Below are 18,831 nucleotides of genomic sequence, written 5' to 3'. Positions count from 1 at the left end.
TTGGGAGGAATGGCGGGATCTCTGGACGCACCGAAGTGTCCCTCTTAGCAACATGCGGGCCATACCGCTGCAAGAGTTTCATTATGTACTCCTGCTGCCGCACGACTGACGCAATCTGGCGGCGGAGCTTCCGGTCGCTGGACCGCGAGATCTTGTGATTGAGGCCGATGATCTCGGCGGAAAGATGGTGAACCATTTGGAATTCCATTTCGATAGTATTGGTGATTTGTTGCGAGTAAGAAGGGTGGGTGGAGAGATTGGGGGGTTCTGAAAAGAGGTATATGGTGGTGGTGTGTGTAGAGGAAGAGGAAGAGGAAGTTGGTAGGACGAAGCTTTTTGCTTGAAAGTGAAGTTGAAGGTAAAGCAGATCTTCTGGTGATCTGGAAAGTTGCTGGTGTAAAGGCTGATTCTGTCGAAGGCTGTGATGGGTGATGGATGGAGTATATCGAAAGCTGTTGCTATTCTGCTGGCTGATGATGGTCACTTCAATGGCGTTAGCTGTCGATATGCTGGGTTGGGTTACAATAAGAAAGAGCTCTCAGAATTACTCTTAAGAAAGACAATACGTTTCTTGGCAGCGCTCGCAGCAGGTGATGTTGGACTGTGCGTGGTAATTTTCATCCTCGTCGCGATCTCTCACCAATAATAGTAAAGTGATAATTGAAGTGAAGGTAGCCTAAGACCCAACCACCTCAATAACCCAGACAACGAGCTCCCAGCTCTGAACTGGGACCCGGGTTTAATTGCAGAGGCACCGTGCTGTGGCCGATCATACCATTACACAATTCTTCTTTTCACTAGAAGAGAAGATTGAGCAGTGAGTTTCATCGTAGCCCTCTCTCACTTACGGCGAGATATCGCTTCTGGACCCGTCCTAGGTATCTCTGATTTGTATATAGTATCTTGAAATAAGTAGAACTTATCTTTCTGTCTATATCAGCTAGCCAAGTTGCCCTACAATGTTGTGTACATTTTATGTTGACAATGCATCGACAGTGCGCCCGTATATAGAAACCGGAGAGGTATTATACTTGTGATGATTCTCAATAGGCCCCTAAGTCATTCAAGGTGTATCTATATATGAGCTAAGTGGAACTGTCATTATGGAACCATGCGCAAGTTTGTTGTGGATATGGCAGTTTGTATGAACCTCACGGGTAGCAAAGATAGCAAAGTGAGTGAGCATGCTGCAAACACCATTTATGCCCACAATAAGTAAGGTTGTTGATGCGTCGCTGGAGAGAAAGAAATTAATGAAAGACTTCATTATCTTCTCTACAAAGATTTATCCTAGCTCGTAAAGACAATGACTGAAATTTTACGTGAGACTACTACCAGAATTCATTACAATGCGTTTCTCTTTCTTCATCCTTGTTCAGTATAAGCCAAAGAAAGTACTCCTAAAGATGAACCTGTTACTCAGTTTAAAAAGAAGGTGAAGATATTACACCTCATCACACAGTTCTCTTTCCATCGCTCGGCTGGCATACCTTTGAGCTTTACAAGAGCTATGGACGGGCGTTTTAGGGTAAGGGAGACTGAAGCCTTCAAAGACTTGATGTTGTTGCTTATGGGTGTGATAGCAACCCCGTCAACTAGATGGTATGTTCAATGACAGTATCGCACAATTGCGTAGGATCATATCGTGCATTATTTGTCGTTGATGTCAAGATACATGCGACATACTGCGGGGATGACTGGAATTCTTCTCCACAATCAATTCTAGGAAACCGCCGGCAGTCGAGGAGAGATCAAGCTTTGATTGCAGGTATTCTAAATGGAGGCGTTATGCTTGATTGTTTTGCTAGGTACATGCGCCAATCAAAATCGTCAGTGTCAATAACGGCATAGCTCACCCCTGCCTACGAGTAGACTATGCCCCGCCAGAACAAATTATTTACGACATCACGTACATGTACAATTAGGCGATAATTAAAGTGAATGTGGGATGTGGTTATAATAAGAGGCGCTGGACTGAAAAGAAATATTCCTAAGAACGCATTTCCTTACGAAAATATCCACCGAGCAAAATGCGAATCTATCTTCAACATTCACTAGTCCTGGCCTTGCTAGGCTCTATGTCTACGACAATGGCAGTTGAATGTACCCGTGAAGGGCTTCTAAGCGCTGCCGACTCGTATCTCAAAGCCCAAGTCGCGGGTAGTATCTCTGGCCTGAAATTCACAGCTGCCAACTTCACCTACCAACTCAACAACAAAGCTGCAGACATCTCCAAGTCCCTCCTGACGTCGCCCTTGAAGCTGGATTTGAGTCGCTCAACGGCAGATACTGTGGGATGCGCATCATATACGATGTTCATTTCCACGACCGGCTCGAAGCCCTACGTCGTCGGCACCCAGATCAGGCATCGCGACAACAACACCGACGAGATTGCAGTGATCGACACTATCGCTGCGACGACCGGAGATCTGTTCTTCAATGCGAAGAAGACTCTCGATTATATCAAAGCCGAAGACTGGTCACTGATCAACAACACCTCGTCCCGTCCATCCCGCGATGTGCTCAAGAAAGCAGGAGATGCCTATCTCGACATGTGGACGGATGCGAAAGCTGCAGACAGCATACCCTGGGGTACGGATTGCGAGCGCGTGGAAGGCAGCCAGTTCACCAGGCCATGCGGGAAGAGCCTGCCCCGGGGTGGGAGCACGAAGAGCAATGGAAACAGGCGATACGTTATCGATGATGTGTCGGGGAGTGTGGACGTACTATGTAGCTTTGACAGTCTGGGGAATTACCCCGATAGTCACGAAATTCGGATTATCGATGGGAAGGTCAAGTACGTCCATACGATTACTGTCAATGGGAAGTAGCGAGGAAGCAGCTATATGATGGTTTCTAGTGTTCGCAGACAGTTGGAGCTTCGTTGAATTGTTGTGTTGTTTCTCGGATTTTCGTGACCCATGGCGAGAATAAGTCCAGATGTTGGAGGATCGAAACAAATCCCGAGATGTGCTATGTGCTGGCAGCAATCACGCCGCTGTCTGCCACTGCAAGATACAACATCGCTGGTTAGAAAGATACGAACACAAATGCGCCGTAAGGGTCCTGTTGGTACATTTTATATGATGTTCGAAAATTGAGGCTGTAACTAGTAACAGAACAGAGTGGTCTTTGTGTTCTCTTGAACAACGTGGTGCAGTGAAAACAAATGTGGATTGGTGTTTGATCACAAACGCGGAAACAACAACACGATTATTTACTAGTAACTTCTTGCAACTGTTTGTCTCAATCGGCCGTCTTTCTATAAATGAGATGACCCATTTGTGGCGAATCATGAGAAAGTGTCTTCATCAAAGAAAGCCTGAACCATTTCACTTCTGCGCAGACTCCTCCATGGAGGAGTTCATACGCAACAATCTTGCGCCCACGGAAACATGTACGATCTGCTGTGAGCCCTTCTCCGAAGGCCATGCTCCTGTTGCCCTGCAGTGCGCTCATATCTTTGGCCACGGCTGCTTCACTGATTGGTTGCGTAACGGCGACGGTAACACCAACAGCTGTCCCCTGTGCCGAGCGCAACTTTTCGAGGAAACCGTATTCCATCCGTACAGAATATGGGGAATTTTGTGTCAAGAGAACCCACAACGACTTTGCGAGTACATGAAAGCGTTGTGGCAAGGTATTCAAAGACAGTCGCACGCGGATCCAGGAAACGGTCAGACTCTGGTACAAAATGTCATTTGGAAGCCACTTTGGGAGGTTCGCGACCCTAGAAATGAGAATTGCACATTTAGGCGCTATGTGCGGTATCTTAACGACCTCAGTCCGCAGTACGGCGTTCTAAATCCCGTGGACGAGGCCATCATTCCGATCCTGAGACTGAGTGAGCTCTTAGCTTGCGTTTACAAACGCGTTCCTCTATATCTGACGACCAGTACCGACCTTGCAATGCTGGTATGGAAAGCGAACCAAAGTATAGGCGTCCGGGAGGGTAAGGTCAATTGGTCGCTCGTCTGCAGAGCTGCGCGCGATCTCGACGGGCCTTACTTCCCCTTACTGCATCTTTACACTGTTCTCATATCTCAATATATAATTCATGGAGATGAGTTGACGACATGGCCGACGAAGAGACACGAAAAGATGAACTATGTAGTCCAGAATTGCTGCACAATGATTGGGAGTTCTTGGACTGGATACCCTACGAATCACTTCAAAGATCAATTGATCGTGGTCTATGAAGAGCTGCGCAGACACCAGAAGGATACTGGGAGAATTAGTTTGAGGGGAACACCGAGTGAAGGGTACATCGTTAAGGGATTGTGGTCGTTAGCTGGGAACTGGCAGATCAAAAGAACCGAGCTGCGCTAAGCCATCTTTAATATTATTCAGTACAGATAGAATAAGTACAGCTCTCTAAATCTTTCCCAGAGTAGCAATTCTGCCACGTTCAGTCGCTTTGTACCGACGCATTGTCATGGCATCGACTTGTGATTTCTCAAGGCGCGATCACGTGATACGATTCCGTTTGCGGAGAGGACACCACCTGCTACAAGAAACAAGCCGAACAAGACCAACACAATCTAACTCGCAATTAGATATTCGAAGCCTAACTTCTTTGATCAGAATGAAAATACTACCATGGTACCCATTTTGTCCGCGTCAACCTGGCTGGCCATCAAATCTTGTAGCTTTCGATCACGCAGGCAGTACCTTCTGCTTGCGATACCCCTCATTGAGGCTGAAATGAATCAATGTTAACCAATCTGTTTACATTGAAAGAGACGTTCTCTCAATCTGGAACATGGTGCTTTGGCTCAGGGCTCATGCTGCACCTGAGTGGATCTTACCGGTCCAGTTGCTCAATCCCACTACGAAGCTGTGAGAAGCCTAGAACATTTTGGGTAAAATATACGTCTGGTTTTGTTGCGTTATGTTTCTGTACTAGCCTACAGTATCATGAATCTCGAACAACACGTAGAATGATTGTCTCCAGCAGCATCATCATACCCTTCGGATCCCCAAAGCCGTGATCAGAGTGGAAAATGGGAAGTTTATAAGAGACAGGACTGATTGTGCGTGGGACATATTGTTAACGCTCACTCTATACTGAAATCTTACATTCGCTATCCACATCAACTGTTAACAACATGCGTCTCCACGTGCTGGGTCTATTCGCTTTCTCGTCAATCGCATCCGCGCAATTGACATTCAACGTCACCAAAGCTCACGAGACTGGAAATTGGGACAAATACGTGTGCTTGTAAGTCAGGCAACATTGAATGCCCCGGCAACGGAAAGCTTACATTCTACAGGACCAATAAGAAATTCATCGAGCGAGTGCCAGATTGCCTCAAGAAATGCCAGAGTGACGCTGCTAAGAAGGACGGATGTGCTGAAGATGACTTTGCCTGCCACTGTGTCAATACCCAGGCATTCTCTGACGTAAGTAAAGCAGGTTTCCTCCCCGATAGCCTTTCAATCACTAAAACCCCAAAGCTCGTTGAACCCTGCGCTTTCCCACCGGAACTCGGTGGTCATGGAACCTGTACCACGGACGAACTCGGGCCTGTTCGCGGAATCATTACAGATCTGTGCAACTTCTTCAATGCTTCTCTATACTCAGCTTACGAGGACTGCCCACAGCCGCTGAGCAAGGATCTAACCCATTCAATCATTGAGTGCGAAGAGACGGTAATCACCTATTGAGAACATGTGGCGATAGGATAAGCAATGTTCTTCATTGTCTAGCTAAAGCCTATTTGATAACCACACAATGGTTGTAACATCAATATCATTCATTCTTTACCCTTGACTTTGCCTTCAAATCTCTAAATATCATAACTCTCAAATATTCCAAGTTTTTCTAATTGATCTCTGCGCCCTTGACAACCGTACCAAACGTATCTCCGAGTTCCGCAAGCACGACCTTGGTCAACTCGTCCCCACCAACACCCGGGATATCACGGTCACCAATGCCATCCTCTACAATGATTACGTCGTATCCTCTCTGTGCAGCCTGTCTGGCCGTCGTGCTGACACAAACGTGGGCCATGTAGCCGACCAAGACGACCTTCTTGATACCCCAGCCCTTGAGCGTCTCATCGAGATTGGTGTCCGCGAACGAACCAGGGTGCAACTTCCAAATGACCTCCTCTCCGTCCTTCGGGGTCAGGGCCTTGAACGGCTCCGAGAGTGGGGTATTGGGGGTGAAGATGGGTGCTCCCTCGGGGGTCTTGTGAAGCACGTGCACGACCTTGCCACCCGATTTGCGGTACTTCTCCAGAAGGTCAGCAATCACCTTGCCGCTGGTTTCAGCGTTGGTGACGGCGAGCTTGCCCGTTGAGTACTCGTTTTGCGCATCGATGATCACGAGGGCAGAATCGGTGGTTGAGGCGGTTGATGGCGGGACACCGAGTAACTGGCGGAAAGAAGAGGCCATTGTGTGCGGAGTGGTAACGAGGGGGAAAGGTGAACTGTATTTGGTACTTTGGGGGTATCCCTTTGTTCGTTTTGCCAGAAGCAGGTGGTGTGGCCGGATCGGAATGGGTCAAGGGGATCAAAGGACAGACAATCAAGCTTTTTGATGGAGGCCGGGGGCGTAGCGTGCGTCTACCACAGGTCCAAAGAATGCTTCCAGAATGGAGTACTTCTTGTTGTAGTTATTTGTTTGATGTGTGGGGTTGTGTTTATGTTGTATTTATATTACCCCGCGGGCCCAGCCTGCGGAGATCGTGGCACGCGGCACCTGCATCGGCATCATGCATGACGTGAATCGGCCCGAGTGTATTTCATTATAACAGCAGATCACGCAATTACCTGCCTCACAGGACATTACAAACTTCTGACAAATGTAGGCGAGACTCTCCAAGAATACTTCAAAATTGGTCATCGTATGTGGAAACACTTATTTTGATTTTGTAGACATCCTGATGTTCAATGTGCTTTACCTCGTCACATTAGTTAACTTTTACTGAAACATGATATGTGGTTCCGGTCCGTGAGAAAGGAGATTTGAAATCAGGACCACGAAAAGAGCTAGCCAAACATAACAATTGGCATTGTTACGAGTAAGAGGAATCTGAATAAGGTGTATCCATGATCGAATTCGAATGATGCTATTGACATCATGTTCGGCTTTCGTTCCCGATTGGGGTAGGAACTTCCGAAAACGAGCATCATGCTTGGGCTTGATCATAATACCTGATCAGTCCCTTGGGAAAATTGAATCTTCAAGTCCTCCGAGCAAAGAAACTCTTTGACGCCCTCAAGATCATCCGGATCAGAGATTGTACGTTTTCTTTGACCATCTGGACCAAGACCCGCAGCGATACAAGGTAATTCGGGTATCCATCACTACTCCCAGTATTCACCTTCATATGGTCCATCGACCATAGGGATTGCGATCGGAACCGCTCCATATCCGCGTGCATCCTTTCATCTGCCTGCTGTTGTCGACGATCAGTCCATCCACTGGGTCGGAAACTCAGCCCTATCGGATGGCTGTCGAAACTATATCGCCGAGGTTTAGTAGGCTCTCCATGAGGTTGCTGGCATGAGCACCACAGTTGGCAATTCTGGAGACACTGGGACTCAGGTTTACCAGCCGGTTGGCCCCAGAGATTGTGCTTCGAATGCATTGTGATTTGTGTGGGCGAATCTTTCTCGGACAGCTGTCGGTTCGTCTCGACTGGCTGAGGTGCTGGCGCGTGAGTTGACTGAGAGCTCGACATGGTTGATGTTTTTGTAAGAGAGATGTCGCTGAGGAGGGAGATCGAGGATATAGTTGGACTTTGGGGTAATTTAGGTGTTGTTGATTTAAAAGGACATTGTGTGGGCAGAAGTGAGACGATTAGGCCATTTCACTCACTCACTCACTCACTCACCATTGTGTAGAAAGTGAAGGCCCACATACAGGTAAAAGCGCAGCTACCTCTCTCCTTGCACAATGCTTATAATGACATAATTTTCACATAGACTTTGTCAACAATCTCACATTACTCTCCCATTTGCAGCTCCTTAGGTGGTCTCTTACATCGCATCTCAAAAGATGGGTGGTGCTTAGAAATGTTGCCGCACTGTGATCAAAGTGTGATAGGTTTGCATACTTGAGTTAGTTCATCCATAATTCACCGTGGAGTCAACAGCCAGCAATAGTACGTCATAGGGTATTGCGCTAATTATTACCGACTAAGCAATGAAAGGATCTCTCTCGCCATATAAATCATTATGAAAAATTCGAGGATGAGTCAAGCAATGTGTACACACACACTCTCTCTCTCCCACTTATGAAACCACGGGAATTGTGATTCGTGTTACAACATCACCAATTGGATGAATCTTGTGTTCGACGGTTTGAGGCTTGCCATCCGTGCCAATAACAGTGCTTAAGGCGTAGTGAGGATGCGAGGCTCCAGCAATGAGTAATCGAATGCGGCTGCCACTAAACACCCGATGTGCACAATCGTCCATGGTGATACTGATGCCGTTGACAGTTCCGTCAGAACTCAATCGTTTGTATGTCTCGGTGATATTCCGCGAAGTACCTTTCGCTCCAACCTCGGAGAGGCGCACAAACAGATCTGAACTGGGATTTTCGCTTGAGTGGTTCAGATCAACCATAACCTTTCCGGCTATTTCTAAATCTCTTTCCAGCGGTTTCGTGGTGAAGATGAGGACATCCGCTCGAGAGGCCAACGCGCTGTCATTGACACTCCCACCTCCGAGAAGCACGTTGCCACCAATCGCCGGGGTAGGGTTCTTTGGATCAACAGTAAAGCTCCATGGGCTATCGACCTTAGTTGGACCGTCCCCCAATAAGGTGTTATCGGGACCAAAATATAGCACAGTTGGTGTTGTTGCCGGAGGCCATCTCGGCACCTTCCGCCATTCGTTGGCTCCAGTCATGTAGTACTCTACTGGTGAAGTCCTAACGCCCACTCTTCGCTTTGCAAGATGTTCGTCGAGCCAGTCCAGTGTTTGTGGTGCACTTTTCCCGTCCATCCCGATGTTCAAGTGTCGCCATGGTCCCACAGTCAAAGCAATGTTGGTTTTCCTCTCCTGGAGACGTGTGTACTGGTGCATAGACTGACGAAGAAAAAGGTCGTACCACCCACTGATTAAGAGAATAGGAATATTGGCTTTCTCGAGTGCCTCCGGAAATCGCCATGAATCATAACGTGGATCGTCAAGATCTGAGTGTTCCAGCAAGCCTACCAGCCAATCTGCCTTTCCCTCGAAGTGCTCTTTGAGCGCAGGCTCAAGAGGTACATTGTTGAATAACTTCTTCATCCTACCCATCAAAGTAGCTTTGCCCACCATTGCAGATAACCCACTATCCTCCTGATGTGCTGTGAGTTCTGCCCATACTGCATTATCTAAGGCAAATGCGCCAGTACCCCAGCCCTGTTGGGCGAAATCATGCGGCCCGACCGATATCACCGCGGCCACCATATCATGCGGGGGGTCGTTCAAGAGCGCCCATTGTGTGAACCCTAGGTACGACATCCCGATTGTCGCAAAGGATCCCGTGTACCAATCCTGTTTTCGCATCCAAGCTACCACTGCGTGTCCGTCCTTCTCTTCATGCACAAAAGGCACGAAGTTACCACTTGAGCCGAAGGTGCCTCGAGTGCTCACAAGGAGCACGTTATATCCGCGCGCTGCGTACGGGCGAATGGTGAAGGAATATAGAATACCTCGACCGTATGGGCAGCGGACGAGGATTGTTCCAGCGGGATTGTGCCCATCGGGTAGAACAGGCTGATAGAGGTCGGCTGCTAGATCTATGTTTTGATCGCTTCGATCATTGTCCAAAATTGGTATGCGAACACTAGTGGTCTTATAGGAGCATGTTTCGGGAGATAGGCCAAGCAAGTAACGCGATGTTGCGCGGTCGAAAAGCGAACCGAGTAGACCCCGCTGCGATGCCATTCTTGCAAGTAGTGGATGTGGAAGAGTATGATAGAGAACTCAACTCCACAGATGCTGTCCTTGGTAAGACCTTTATTTCTAGCAACCCTCAATGGTTCTCGGAAGAGGAGATTGATGGATCCGGGTGAGAGCACGAGCCATTGCCGTTCCGGATGAATTCGAGCGAATGGAGCCGACATCCATGTGAACACGGGTGAACACGGCCGAGGTACTACAGGGCAGTAAGTTTCAGGTATTACCACAATTTTATGTCACGGATGAGACCAAATGCTGATCGATAGCTATGAAGTTTTCCCCATTATGGACGAACCAATACTCATTCTGAACGTTAATTCATCTACTGCAAGCATTCTTGCAAAGTCTACAGTTACAATTCGCTCTCACTTACTATCGCAGGAAGCTTAGTAGAAGATTGGTTATACACAGAAATCCGCGCAGGATCGACGAGAGTCTATAGCCATTAATTTCATTTATGATCCTTCGCATAATGAAAGCTATCTTGATTCCTATGGGGGATTGTAATCGGGACCTTCATCCATAGACGATGGAGAACTTAACCGAACTAGTATCAATAATTGCAATCGATACTCCGGTGCTCGAAAAGAGCTCATTGTCCTCGGGGCCTCCTCGCTAGTAATTCATTTCGAATTGTTTCCCAATGATTTGTTTCCCAATGATTTGTTGAATTCGGCATCCTGAAGATACGCTCGACCTCCCCTGCCTCTTGGGGTAGCCCAATAAAGACTGGAATCTCCGGTGTGGCCGAATGCGTCTGGAGTTGCTTGATCTCTTGTCGAACCATTTGATGCTTTGTACGACTCTTCAGGTTGTATCTCTCGCGTATTCGGTTGGTTGAACTGGGACAACTAGAATCGGTCCAGTATGGTATAGCCTCAAGAGGATCCGCGGTGAGCAGGCTAGGGTCACGTATATGTGCACATGATATCATGGCTGCATTCACCGCTACGAAATGAATGTAGTCAATAGATTCCTCGAAATCTTCATCGGGATGAAGCCGCCACATTCGCGCCACTTTGACCCACAATACAGCAGCTGTTGCAGGGAGTTCATGCGAATAGAATTTATCCCCATGGCTTAACAACATAGATAGGGTCTTCCAAAAAGCATGTGTGGGTGTCGCAGATCTGCGTAGTATGGAGTCATGGTGGCCCAGGCAGTCAATCATGGCTCTCACAAGGGCTGAATTGCGATTCGATAATTCTGACAGCCCTTCAATGATGGGTTGGTGTAATCGAATTGGGGGGTAGCGAGAAGTGCTGGGAGGGTTGGAGGCGACCAAGCGCCATAACATCTGTATAATTAAGACTGCGTTATCGGGCTCTGTTGTGCAAATGTTGTACCATAGGTCGTTGGCCTCTGCCCTATACGGGGCGAAGAATGACCAGGGACTGTCTTCCAAAGTTCGCACGGCTCGAACATTAACAAGCTCTTGCAGCCGGGACGGATAACTGTCAGGCTCTAGCAGCCGGGGCAGGCCATTGCTAGGCTCTCGCAACCCGGGCAGATGATTGCCATGCTCTTGCATCTGGGGTGTTTGATTGCTATACATTGCCCGCCGGCATTGCGGGCATGCATCAGACCGGGTAGATCTTTCGATAGACGAAATGATGCATCGCCTTCCAAACCAGTGTCCGCATGGGAGTCTGACAGGAAAATGGCCGTCTGATACGATCTCGTACGGCTGCAGGCATATCCCGCAATCTTCTTCGGGCACAGTCAGACTGCGAACGAACTGGTCCTTTCTCATCCAGGAAGACATGTGTTATGTTGTGTTTTCGCTGTGTGGCTGTGGTTATTGACAGTGGTAGGTGGACAGTGCGGTCTTTCTATACACTTGAATGTGGTGGGCAAATGGTGAAGCTTAGTAATGCCACGAGTGCCAGGCACCCGAAAGTGATTGTGATCATTTCAAAATCACCTAAATTTCTCTGATAAGCTGAATTAAAATTTAGTGTGCCCCTTTAAAAAAGGCATCAAGACAAAGTTGGAAGCGTGTTTGTATGGAAAATCTACCGTTAGGTTACTGCGATATGTTCGATATTATGCCCTGTGGCTTCCACTACTCAGTCTTTCCCGTGTCTCTGTTACTGCCCCTTTCTGTTCGAGGATCTTTTCTTCAACCTCGCGTGCAGCCTCTTGGCCGATTGTCGTTTGGTAAGATTTGAACCCAAAGGCGGATACCTTATTGGCGAAAAGTTCATCAATCTCCTCCAGTGTACTAATTGTCTACTCAGATGCTGCGCGTAGTAGGGGTGTCAAGAATTACGTACCGGCCTTTGCATTCAGGCATACATAGGAAAAAGAATGCGACACACAAAAAGTTTGAACCGGCCCAAATATAGCCATACTTGGCTCCCTGTTAATGTAGCGTTAGTTTATCGAAACATGATCACGAACAGAATGAAGATTCACTTACCCAACCTAAGTTCGCTGGATTAATGAAATACGGTGTGCAGAATGCATTCAGCCATGCTAGGAAGTACCCCAGACTGGTGGCACTTCCCACAGTCCACGCCCTCAGTCGTGTGCTGACGAGCTCAGTAGCAACCGGATAGCTCGCTGCTCCAACACACATATTGTATCCCCATTTGAACAGCGCGGTGAACCCGATCAAACAGTTCTGCATGGCCTTAGTTCCAGGCGCAACCGTTGCCGCGATTGCCAGAGCGAGTTGAGAGAATCCACAGATGCACCCTCCCAAGATGAGTATCGAACGACGACCTAGATGACGCTTCATAAGATACATTCCCATGTTCACGCCGAGGAAGCCGAGACAGGTTGCCATGATGCTATATTTGAAGGCATCGGAGACGGAGAGACCGGAAACAATGAGGAAATACGTGCCGTATGAAATGACAAACCAGACGCCCGAGCCAGTCTGGCAAGCTATCATACCAAAGCAGAGTAGGGTGCGACGGAGATCAGTCCCTATATTTGTCAATTAATTCCAATGCTAGAAGACCCAAACTGTTAGGTTCCCCACCTTTGAACATGTCGAGCGCACCGACAGTGGTAGCAAGTTTCTTCTCCTCCTCGATTCCCTTGCACATCTCAGCCCACTCGAGCTCGATATACTCTGGCGCAACTGAATTCCCCCGCAGAGTAATAAGGGACTTCTTTGCCTCAGCCTCTCGTCCTTTGGCAAGCAGGTATCGCGGGCTTTCCGGCACGAACAGCAGTCCAATCGCCAAGATCATTGGGACTACGAACAATGTTCCGATTGGGATCTGGTAGCTAGTTTTATCCATCATGCCCTTCGTCGCGTTCGTCACGGCTGCGCCAATGATGCTACCGATGTTGACCCAATATGCAAACAATGCTACGATCACACCGCGCAAGTGAGCTGGGCTGGCTTCAGAAGTGTAGATGTTCGAGAATGTAACAAGGAAGCCGTTCGCGAAGCCGAGTATCAAGCGCCCCATGTATATGGCTGCAGTTGAAGTCGATGTTATTTGGAGGATGCAGGCGACAGCATTGAGAACGCAAGCAATCCAGAGGGCTATCTTACGGCCGAAAAAGTGGGAGAAGGTACCAGCGGTCAGAGCAGAGATGAACGATCCGAGGGTCAAGAGAGAGGCGATGAGTTGCTGGAATGTGGACTACAAAATCATGAGTGTGTGCATTCAACGAAGTATAGAATGTTCACTCACTCCAATCGAATATCCTCCGGGGGCATTGGGATTGGGATAGCCAAAGACTTTGAGGAAACCAGGCATGGCCTGCAGTCCTCCAACCGCTGCAGAGTCGAGACCATATTGTAGATTGGCGATAGAGACAATCGTGCATATGAACAGACACTTTCTATTCTGCCACAGTGATGTTTCTGGTATTTGCAAATGAGAGCTCATACTGAATCAGTGGCTTTCGATCATATCAAAAGGAGTATGCAAGGAGAGAACGGGAAGGGGAGGTGCGAAAACGTTGACTGAAGTGGTTTTTCAATTGATCGACACCTCCAATACCTCGGGTTGAACTTCCAAGAATTGGAATCCTCCGCAAAACCCCATCTCCAACCCTGAAGATCTGGGGCCCCGCGCATGTATTGGCGACACGTGCTGATGCTTTTATTGGCAGGAAAAGTGTATCCTCGCTCGGTTACAGAAGTCCCTTGTATCAAGTGGCTGGGCGCACGGCATGCTATCCATGAACCTGGTGCAGTCGAACAATAGTCGGCCAGCGACACAATGATTTAGGATTACCTAGAATAATGCTAGACTGTATGGGTGTAAATGGTGACGTGTGGGGCCGGGCACTGAGTCGCAACGTTGGTTTGTCTACGGGGTCGGTACGAGAATGTGGGGTCGATCTTAGCCTTTCTAATGGTGGTGGAGGTAACGAGTGTTTTCTCAGTTTACTCGTTTGGCCCATTTGGAACCTCTTCTTTCGTCCATGGCTTTCCGCATGCTGAGCAGGAAAGACTTGATATTGGTTGGTAGCTTCGGATCCGCCCAAGATTGAAATACAAGAGAGTTGTATGCATTATCCTCCTCTACTGTATTTAGTCGTAGACATAGCAGCGCGTTTCCTGTCGGAAAAGATATCATAACCGCGCCCCATATTCCCGAAGAGGGTCTGAAGAAATAAGCTGCAGCTCGAGTAATGCGGCGAGCCCAAAACCTCCCGGTTCTGCGAAACGGTTGGCGTGGAGGGAATTGCAAAGAAGTTGGCGACATCACCAGCGGACTCAAGTTATTCATGACTTGATACAGTAGCACGTAGGCCGTCCAGCTCAGGACTGATAGATGCGCATTGGCCAAATCGGGGAAATTCATGTGCTCTGGGACCTCTGTTTTGGGTTCGGTTATGTTATCGAGGTTGTGGGCGTACCATCCATCCAGCTCTTCTTCTAGCCTTCGACATCGGTCTAGTAGATCATGTATACGAGGGCTGCTCTCTTCGTAGCTAGATTTGATTATCTTGTCGAACTCCTCCAGAAGCTCGGGAATAGCAGCGAGGATATCAAGGAGGGCGTCCTTTGGGGTTTTGGCAATTTCCTCCCAGGGAATTGTTTTCCACTCGGGCGAATTCAATATTATCGCCTTTCGTAATCCCAAGTAGGAGATAATCTTTATACTTGAGCATTTTGCATGTTAATCGTTTAGAACAGAGTATACTCACTGGATTCATTCTCCCCTCTGCAAAAAGAGAGTGCGCGATTCCATACTTGAACGCTTCGGGGCCCCGTGCTTTCATCAATGCTAGGTCGCCCGCGGCATGGCTGTGCCAGCTTTCTGCTTGGATTCTCAGATCCAAGTCTGCTCCAAACAAGATCTAGGTCCGTTCGATTCAGTTCATATGCTACGACCATGTTCGCTGCACTGACCTCAAACAATCCCATTACTCGGGGAACAGCCAACAGGGCATGACTCTTCGCTCTCCTCTCATTGGCCAGAGCTTTTGTCAACTCGCACAAACTCCAGCCATAGAGCCGTTTCCCTCGCTCCATAAGAGCTTTATCGCCATGAGCTTGTCCTGCCGCTGCAGAAGTGACAGCTATAAGGGCGATGCGCAACGCTTCGTCCTCGAGGTACAGGTCATTCAGGAAGATGGGCCATCCTAAACCCAGGACTTTGCCTTTACTGGGCTCCTCGGAGGGCAGGTACATGTCGAGATAAAGGCCCATATTGTTCTGGGTGTAGGCAGTCCGCGCCAGGGAGGGCGGTAGAACGACTTCGGCATCCCCTGAGCTGGTAGAACTTTGGCTACGGCGGCCGATCTGGAATCCCTCATTCTCTAGGCAAGGATAGCCGGGAATCAAGAAATCCAGTTGCTGTGTACGTTTCTTGTCCCTGCTTTTACGTTCGATCGCCCCAGCATTGTCTTCTCCCGCTGAGGGTCCAAATTTTATGTTCTGGACTACGAAAACGCGGTCACGATCATAACCTCCGCAAACAAGACCTCTGTCTGTGCATTGTCCGCACTCGGGACGCTTCAGGTCGCACTGGTGGTCGGTTAGTGTATGGTAATGTTTAGATTTGTCGTGGCTCCGTTCTACGACCATCACATGCCGTGGAAGCTGTGTCTCTTTTGTATTGGGGACACGGGAGTACGGCGCCAAACCAAACTTACACCCTTCTTCCTCCTCCGACAAGTCTTGCAGCCTTTAGAACGTCCTGGGACGCCAACCATCGTGACTTGAGAGTAGTCGCAGCGCGCAATGTACCGAATGAAGCATCAATGGGCTGCCTACGTATTTGAACAGTTGCACCAATGGCTATGGAAATGGGAAGTCGCACTTCTGTCAGCTATGGAAAAGTCGATGACGAGAGGCTCGCACGTTGGTACGGTCAGATACTCTGGACTGATTGGCTATGTTGATTATAAGCTTACATGGATGCGGGGCTATTCTAAACCTACTTCGGGTGCATTGCGCGCTGATAGTAGGTTTAGCCGGCAAGGCTGCCCGTCAAATGCTTGGATCTATCTTATAACTTCGTATTTGATTCTCTTTAAAGGAAAAGTCTCACCTCGATGTTATCACGAACAATTGCATTGGAGAAGGGCGCAATAGATTGTCCGTGAAGTCGGTGAGTATCACCTTGCCGATATCCAATTATCTCCTTCATAACCTCTTCACAGGGTGCCCGGTTTGATATATGTTCGCCCAACGGGGGCGGATTTCAAGTTGCCTGGATTATGATACCATTTCACGCAAATCACAATAAAAATAGCATGTTGATATCTTTGCAATCATCTCTTGGATTCATTCGAACCGCTTCTCAAGTGCAACGATCAACGTAATCGTTCGCCCGATCGAGGCAGCGCTGCTCAGTGCTATACTGTTTGCATTGGATTGACCGCCATCTCGTGCGATAAAATGCTACTGGGTGGTATGAATGAAATAAATAATCGAAAGTTCATTGAGGTTCACGGTAAAGATGGGTGGGACATGATATAAACTTAGGATATTTGTCATCGACGCGGGAGTCATCGACATGGGAGTTATCAATGCGGAAGAATTGCATAATGGTGTCATAATCAACCGTCGATTCGCGTTTCTTGGATATGTACTACAGTAAGACTCTAATGATCAGCAGAGAGATTTTGCGAGTAATTTGCTAGCTTTGGGATAGCCATTGTCTCTTCGATATCGGTGTTAAGCTAAAACAGAAGTACGCAAGAGAGCAGTAATCACCGTAACTATCCCATATTACAGTGCTAACCAAATGTATCAGACTATGTACTTGGCGGATCAATAGCACAGGTCTGAGCAGATCACGATCAATATTCACACCAGAAGGCATCGGACGAAATGCAGTGCGTGAAACAGGACAACCTGCCAGGTATGTGCACCACAACGGTTGTCCATGTTTTACAATATGTACGGAGTATTCCGTATGGAGTATAGAGTTGCTAACCGCCTTTTTCGAGCTCATACACTGGATTGCACGAGTGAAATAAATTACAACAGCTCACACCCGCTCTCACGCCACGTCCAATTCCGAAAAGAAGAGAAAGGAATAGGGGGAGAGAGAAGTGAAGTGAGCGTGTATCGAGGTGGCAGAGCAATGGCACCGCGCCTCCAGATCCCATGGTCCCACCTCCTCGGGTGTTCCGTTCTCCCTTGCCCTCTGTATGCAGGCATCTGTATTGGCTGCTCCATCAGCTCGGGATCACGACAGACCCGAAAATAGGGATCAAGGGGAGGGTTTAGGAACGTCCCGCTGTCATGAGCCATTCACCTGGGGACGCCTCACTTCTCGGTGGCCCGATGGCGAGACCCATCAGTGGACACGTATTGTGCTGTGCTTAATAGATACAGCATATTAATGGTTGCATGAGGTCGAAGCACACGCGGCGAAAAGGGGAATCACAGATCGGCGCACGCCCTAGTGTCAGATATCACTGAAGGGTATGATACCTCAGTCTTCACTGCGAGGCCAAGTGGACGGACAATGTTGCCCAGAATGGTCGGAAGGGAGAACAATGTAGCACGGCAGCTCTTGATGGCGTTTCGCCCATTTCCATCGCTTTCCAATAAACCCCCGCGCGGGTGAGTGAATGCGAAACATGGCGGTAGAGGCGTTCTTCGGGGGATTACTCGGTACCGTGACAATACGATTACTTTGCTATCTTTGCTTGCCCTTTCTTTTCTTTTCCGAGAAGTCAGGGATTCGAGCGAAATCGGGAGGTTTCAAGGGATCTCAAAGGCGGATCGCAGGTTGTGTCGCCTTGGTGGCTGCCACGCAGGCAGGGCACGGTGTTGTTCGGTTTCAAAGCCTGGGTACAACGCAATGAATACAGTACTTGTATGGCGTGCGCCATGTTAGACACCCTTGCCAAGCTCATTTGCAGTTGCATCCGATGAGTTGGTATGAGATGATGAATGTCCGGCCTGTACGACGTGAGCCCCTGGGTGTGTTATGCATGCATGTTTCTTTTTTCGAAGCACGGCGGAGCTGTAATGGCGAAAGTGCGCCGTGAACAATTTACTACCCATACGACGAACCGAAACTGCATTGGAGCATTGCATAATATATACCTGGTCGTGCGCAGTCACATGTTCAAGGCCTCGAAACAAAACAAGTATGAGTGATTCCTAAAATACCCCACCGAGGAAGCTCTCCCAATCAAGGCTTGGAATAGCAATTCGTCTGCCATACACTGAACGCATGATATCAGATGAAACAACTTCGAAAAGTAGTAGCGAGATCAAAACAGTGTCACCAAATTTTTAAACCCCTCTTACGAGTGGGGTGACAATCCATGCCTTGGGAGGCGAGATGAATTTGTCTGCGTCGCGGCGAAAACAGGGATGGCTTTGAGACCGAGCATCGGCTGCAACGAAACACCCATGTTCATTGGGAAACCCTTCTTCACCAGCACGACAGGAGGGGCGCATGCCATTGAGATCCCATACACTAACAACTTGACAGCATGAATATGTTAGGATATCACTCTGTTTGGCAATGCATAGTG

The 18,831-nt window shown here is 48.3% G+C and overlaps 9 protein-coding genes across 9 annotated transcripts; 3 read left to right on the top strand and 6 right to left on the bottom strand.

The window, feature by feature from the left end:
- Positions 1 to 2,090: 2,090 nt before the first annotated feature.
- On the top strand, positions 2,091 to 2,831 carry BU24DRAFT_468357 (uncharacterized protein; the record flags this gene model as incomplete). Its single annotated transcript, XM_033532518.1, has 1 exon — positions 2,091 to 2,831. One exon carries the CDS (start codon positions 2,091 to 2,093, stop codon positions 2,829 to 2,831), a length of 741 nt encoding a protein of 246 aa, XP_033377286.1.
- A 523-nt stretch (positions 2,832 to 3,354) lies between these two features.
- Positions 3,355 to 4,329, top strand: BU24DRAFT_359074 (uncharacterized protein; the record flags this gene model as incomplete). Its single annotated transcript, XM_033524022.1, has 1 exon — positions 3,355 to 4,329. The coding sequence occupies one exon, from the start codon at positions 3,355 to 3,357 to the stop codon at positions 4,327 to 4,329; it is 975 nt and encodes a 324-aa protein (XP_033377285.1).
- Positions 4,330 to 5,108: 779 nt separating this feature from the next.
- BU24DRAFT_474359 (uncharacterized protein) lies at positions 5,109 to 5,746 on the top strand (the record flags this gene model as incomplete). The annotated part of the gene is made up of 3 exons (XM_033532836.1): positions 5,109 to 5,221; positions 5,274 to 5,403; positions 5,458 to 5,746. 3 exons carry the CDS (start codon positions 5,109 to 5,111, stop codon positions 5,665 to 5,667), a joined length of 453 nt encoding a protein of 150 aa, XP_033377284.1. The 3' UTR covers positions 5,668 to 5,746.
- On the bottom strand, positions 5,698 to 6,644 carry BU24DRAFT_428924 (Isochorismatase hydrolase). Its single transcript, XM_033529600.1, has one exon. It carries the CDS (start codon positions 6,398 to 6,400, stop codon positions 5,825 to 5,827), a length of 576 nt encoding a protein of 191 aa, XP_033377283.1. The 5' UTR covers positions 6,401 to 6,644; the 3' UTR covers positions 5,698 to 5,824.
- Positions 6,645 to 7,190: 546 nt separating this feature from the next.
- On the bottom strand, positions 7,191 to 7,691 carry BU24DRAFT_468353 (uncharacterized protein; the record flags this gene model as incomplete). Its single annotated transcript, XM_033532517.1, has 1 exon — positions 7,191 to 7,691. One exon carries the CDS (start codon positions 7,689 to 7,691, stop codon positions 7,191 to 7,193), a length of 501 nt encoding a protein of 166 aa, XP_033377282.1.
- A 497-nt stretch (positions 7,692 to 8,188) lies between these two features.
- BU24DRAFT_428923 (CocE/NonD hydrolase) lies at positions 8,189 to 9,955 on the bottom strand. The gene has a single exon (XM_033529599.1). The coding sequence runs from the start codon at positions 9,889 to 9,891 to the stop codon at positions 8,245 to 8,247; it is 1,647 nt and encodes a 548-aa protein (XP_033377281.1). The 5' UTR covers positions 9,892 to 9,955; the 3' UTR covers positions 8,189 to 8,244.
- Positions 9,956 to 10,321: 366 nt separating this feature from the next.
- On the bottom strand, positions 10,322 to 11,705 carry BU24DRAFT_428922 (uncharacterized protein). Its single transcript, XM_033529598.1, has one exon. It carries the CDS (start codon positions 11,669 to 11,671, stop codon positions 10,499 to 10,501), a length of 1,173 nt encoding a protein of 390 aa, XP_033377280.1. The 5' UTR covers positions 11,672 to 11,705; the 3' UTR covers positions 10,322 to 10,498.
- A 247-nt stretch (positions 11,706 to 11,952) lies between these two features.
- Positions 11,953 to 13,760, bottom strand: BU24DRAFT_359209 (general substrate transporter; the record flags this gene model as incomplete). Its single annotated transcript, XM_033524031.1, has 5 exons — positions 11,953 to 12,130; positions 12,183 to 12,268; positions 12,329 to 12,840; positions 12,896 to 13,511; positions 13,563 to 13,760. The coding sequence occupies 5 exons, from the start codon at positions 13,758 to 13,760 to the stop codon at positions 11,953 to 11,955; spliced, it is 1,590 nt and encodes a 529-aa protein (XP_033377279.1).
- Positions 13,761 to 14,258: 498 nt separating this feature from the next.
- Positions 14,259 to 15,913, bottom strand: BU24DRAFT_359176 (uncharacterized protein; the record flags this gene model as incomplete). Its single annotated transcript, XM_033524027.1, has 4 exons — positions 14,259 to 14,978; positions 15,031 to 15,183; positions 15,236 to 15,582; positions 15,610 to 15,913. 4 exons carry the CDS (start codon positions 15,911 to 15,913, stop codon positions 14,259 to 14,261), a joined length of 1,524 nt encoding a protein of 507 aa, XP_033377278.1.
- Between the last annotated feature and the right edge of the window lie 2,918 nt (positions 15,914 to 18,831).

This window comes from Aaosphaeria arxii (genome assembly GCF_010015735.1).
Source record: "Aaosphaeria arxii CBS 175.79 unplaced genomic scaffold BU24scaffold_15, whole genome shotgun sequence".
Classification (NCBI taxonomy): Eukaryota; Fungi; Ascomycota; class Dothideomycetes; order Pleosporales; genus Aaosphaeria; species Aaosphaeria arxii.
This window is presented reverse-complemented; position numbering and strand designations above follow the sequence as displayed.

Bases quoted from the DNA above. Each gene is read 5' to 3' on its own strand.
- BU24DRAFT_428924 (XM_033529600.1), bottom strand. From the start codon at position 6,400: ATGGCCTCTTCTTTCCGCCAGTTACTCGGTGTCCCGCCATCAACCGCC.
- BU24DRAFT_428923 (XM_033529599.1), bottom strand. From the start codon at position 9,891: ATGGCATCGCAGCGGGGTCTACTCGGTTCGCTTTTCGACCGCGCAACA.
- BU24DRAFT_428922 (XM_033529598.1), bottom strand. From the start codon at position 11,671: ATGTCTTCCTGGATGAGAAAGGACCAGTTCGTTCGCAGTCTGACTGTG.